The 2,598-nt window shown below is 41.9% G+C and overlaps 1 protein-coding gene across 1 annotated transcript in view; it reads right to left on the bottom strand.

Annotated features, from left to right (window-relative positions):
• The window catches only part of LGALSL (lectin, galactoside-binding-like), a 9,250-nt gene extending 8,549 nt beyond the window's left edge, over positions 1–701 (bottom strand). Inside the window, exon 1 of the mRNA XM_010863340.1 lies at positions 666–701. Coding sequence (XP_010861642.1) covers positions 666–701 — 36 coding nt within the window. The remainder of the gene's footprint in view (positions 1–665) is intronic.
• Between the last annotated feature and the right edge of the window lie 1,897 nt (positions 702–2,598).

Genomic DNA, 2,598 nt, shown 5'->3' with positions numbered 1-2,598 from the left:
GGGCCGGGGGTGAGGAAGTGAGGCCGGGGCCTGCCAGGTGACAGGTGCTTGTGACATCCCCGCCCCTCCCCTCCGGCCACCCCCTTCCTTCTCTGGCTGCGCCTGGGGGCAGGTGGGACAGTGGAGGCCGAGATCCAGGGACGAGTGGAGGTGGAGGTGGATTCCAGAGCTCGAGATTTCTTTCAAAGAATTTAAACGAAGTGCGAGAAAAGATTCATTCTTTTCATTCATACCTTCCAGGGTATAAAGATAATGAAAGGCCTCTGGGCTTTCATAAATAAATATTTGACCTAAAAGCAAGAGGCAGAGAGGACTCAGAGTAGGGACTTTTATATAACAGGAGACTGAATATAGAATAGACCTCCCTGCCCTGCGAAAAGATGGGGTCCCTGGAGACTGTTTTCAGCCAGGGGTCTGGTTAAGTCTCATTAAATTGAACTGGGCACAGTGCCTGCCCTCAGAAAGCCTTCATTGGGCTGTTTTGTTTTTTACAAGTCACCTGCTCAATCTAGGGGAGTGGGTTTCTCACTGAACATCTCCCGATACGCTTTGAGGAGTGATTCCCAGGGAGTGCACTTCTCCTCATTCCAAGTCACAAATTCCTTTATGGTGTTTCCACATTAGGACGATTATGTAACTTCTCAGATAAAGCTGTATCAACGTACTCTGTATTCGGTGACATCTTGGCTTAAACATTCCATTATGTGCATCACCCTGGTGTTTTATACTTAATAATCAGAGAACATGTGTGACCTCAGAGGGGCCCTCAGAGACTCCTTTCCTGCCATGGTTGCTGACTGTGTGGCCTGGAACATCACTGAGGCTTTTGTGTCTTAGCTTTCCTTTTATGGACCAGAGCTAATCATGGTAATCTCAGTTGAGTAGGGAGAATTACCTGCACACGACTGTAAGCCACAGTCATACCCTTTGTATGCTCTGAACTCGAGACTGAAGTGCAACACAGTTGTGACTCACACTTTTGCTCTTGTTTACCAGTCTTAGTTCAAAAATCACACCTTATTGATTATTTTAAAATGTTAGGCAGTCATAGGAAACAATGTTTTTTAAGCGCACTTTGATATATTTTAACTTCTGAGAGCTTGGTATAGGGAAGACTCATTGATGTTTTTTTTCATCATTAGCTAAGCTAAGAGGGATACATTAGCTAAGCTAAGAGGGACATTGTGGTAGTTAAAGAGCCTGTGCCCTAGGTTCAAATCCTGGCTCTATGATTAACTAGCTGGGTGGTCTTGGGCAAGTTACTAAACTTCTCTGTGCCCCAATTTCTTCATCTGTGAATCCAAGATGACAGCAGTGATGACAATAGCACTTATCTTGTGTTATTGGAAAGATTAGGTAATTGGTTCCCATACCTTCGTTAGATTAGTACCTGGCATATAGTAAGCACTTTACAAATTCACAAACATCCTGAAGGCCTGCCATGTATCAGGCACTGGGGAATTTGTGGGGATTCTTTTTGTAGTTCTATTTTTTTATTATTTTAAAATCATTTTAAGAATGGAAATATAATTGATTATATCATATTTGTTAGTTTCAAGTGTGTGGCAAAGTGATTCAGCTATCTATTCTTTTTCAGATTCTTTTCCCTGCTATAAGTAGGACCTTGATGTTTATCTATTTTATATATAGTATGTGTATCTGTTAAGTCAAACTACTAATTTATCCTTCTCCACCCCTTTCTCCTTTGGTACCCATAAGTTCATTTTCTATGTCTGTTTCTGTTTTGTAAATATGTAAATACAAATGTTTGTTTATAGCTTTTGTTATAGTCCACATATAAGTGATAAGTGATATCACATGATATTTGTCTCTCTCTGACTTACTTCACTTACTATGATAATCTCTAGATCCATCCATGTTGCTGCAAATGGCATTATTTCATTCTTTTTATGGCTGAGTAATATTCCATTGTGGGCTTCCAAGGTGGTTCAATGGTAAAAAATTCACCTGCCAATGCAGGAGATGCAGGAGACCCAGATTCAATCCCTGGGTCGGGACAATCCCCTGGAGGAGGAAAGCAACCCACTCCAGTATTCTTACCAGGGCAGTTCAATGGGATAGAGGAGCCTGGTGGGCTACCATTCATGGGGTTGAAGAGAGTTAGACATGACTGAGTGACTGAGCAATATTCCATTGTATATACATAATGCATCTTCTTTATTCATTCATTTGCTGATGGATATTTAGGTTGCTTCCATGTCTTGGCCATTGTAAATAGTGCTGCTATGAACACTGGGGTACACGTATCTTTTCGGAATAGAGTTTTCGTCTTTTCTAGATACTTGCCCAGGAGTGGGATTGCTGGATCATATGGTAACTCTACTTTTAGTTTTTTAAGGAACCTCAGTGAGGACTTTTTTGTTGACCTAAGCAGAGTATATGCAGGACTTAGGAGGCTCCTGCACCAATCCGAGCAAAATATTGTGGTGGCTCAGACACGGTAGAAGTGCTGAAGATATGAGAAGCTGTGGGCCCTTGATAAGAGCTAGCCGTTGTTATTAGGTAGTTGGGAGAGTTCAAATCGACTTCTAAGCCTCAATTACCTCTCTGCAAAATTAAGAGGTTGGGCTCATTCAC

This window comes from Bison bison, unplaced genomic scaffold (assembly GCF_000754665.1).
Source record: "Bison bison bison isolate TAMUID 2011002044 unplaced genomic scaffold, Bison_UMD1.0 scf7180017864489, whole genome shotgun sequence".
Lineage (NCBI taxonomy): Eukaryota > Metazoa > Chordata > Mammalia > Artiodactyla > Bovidae > Bison > Bison bison.
This window is presented reverse-complemented; position numbering and strand designations above follow the sequence as displayed.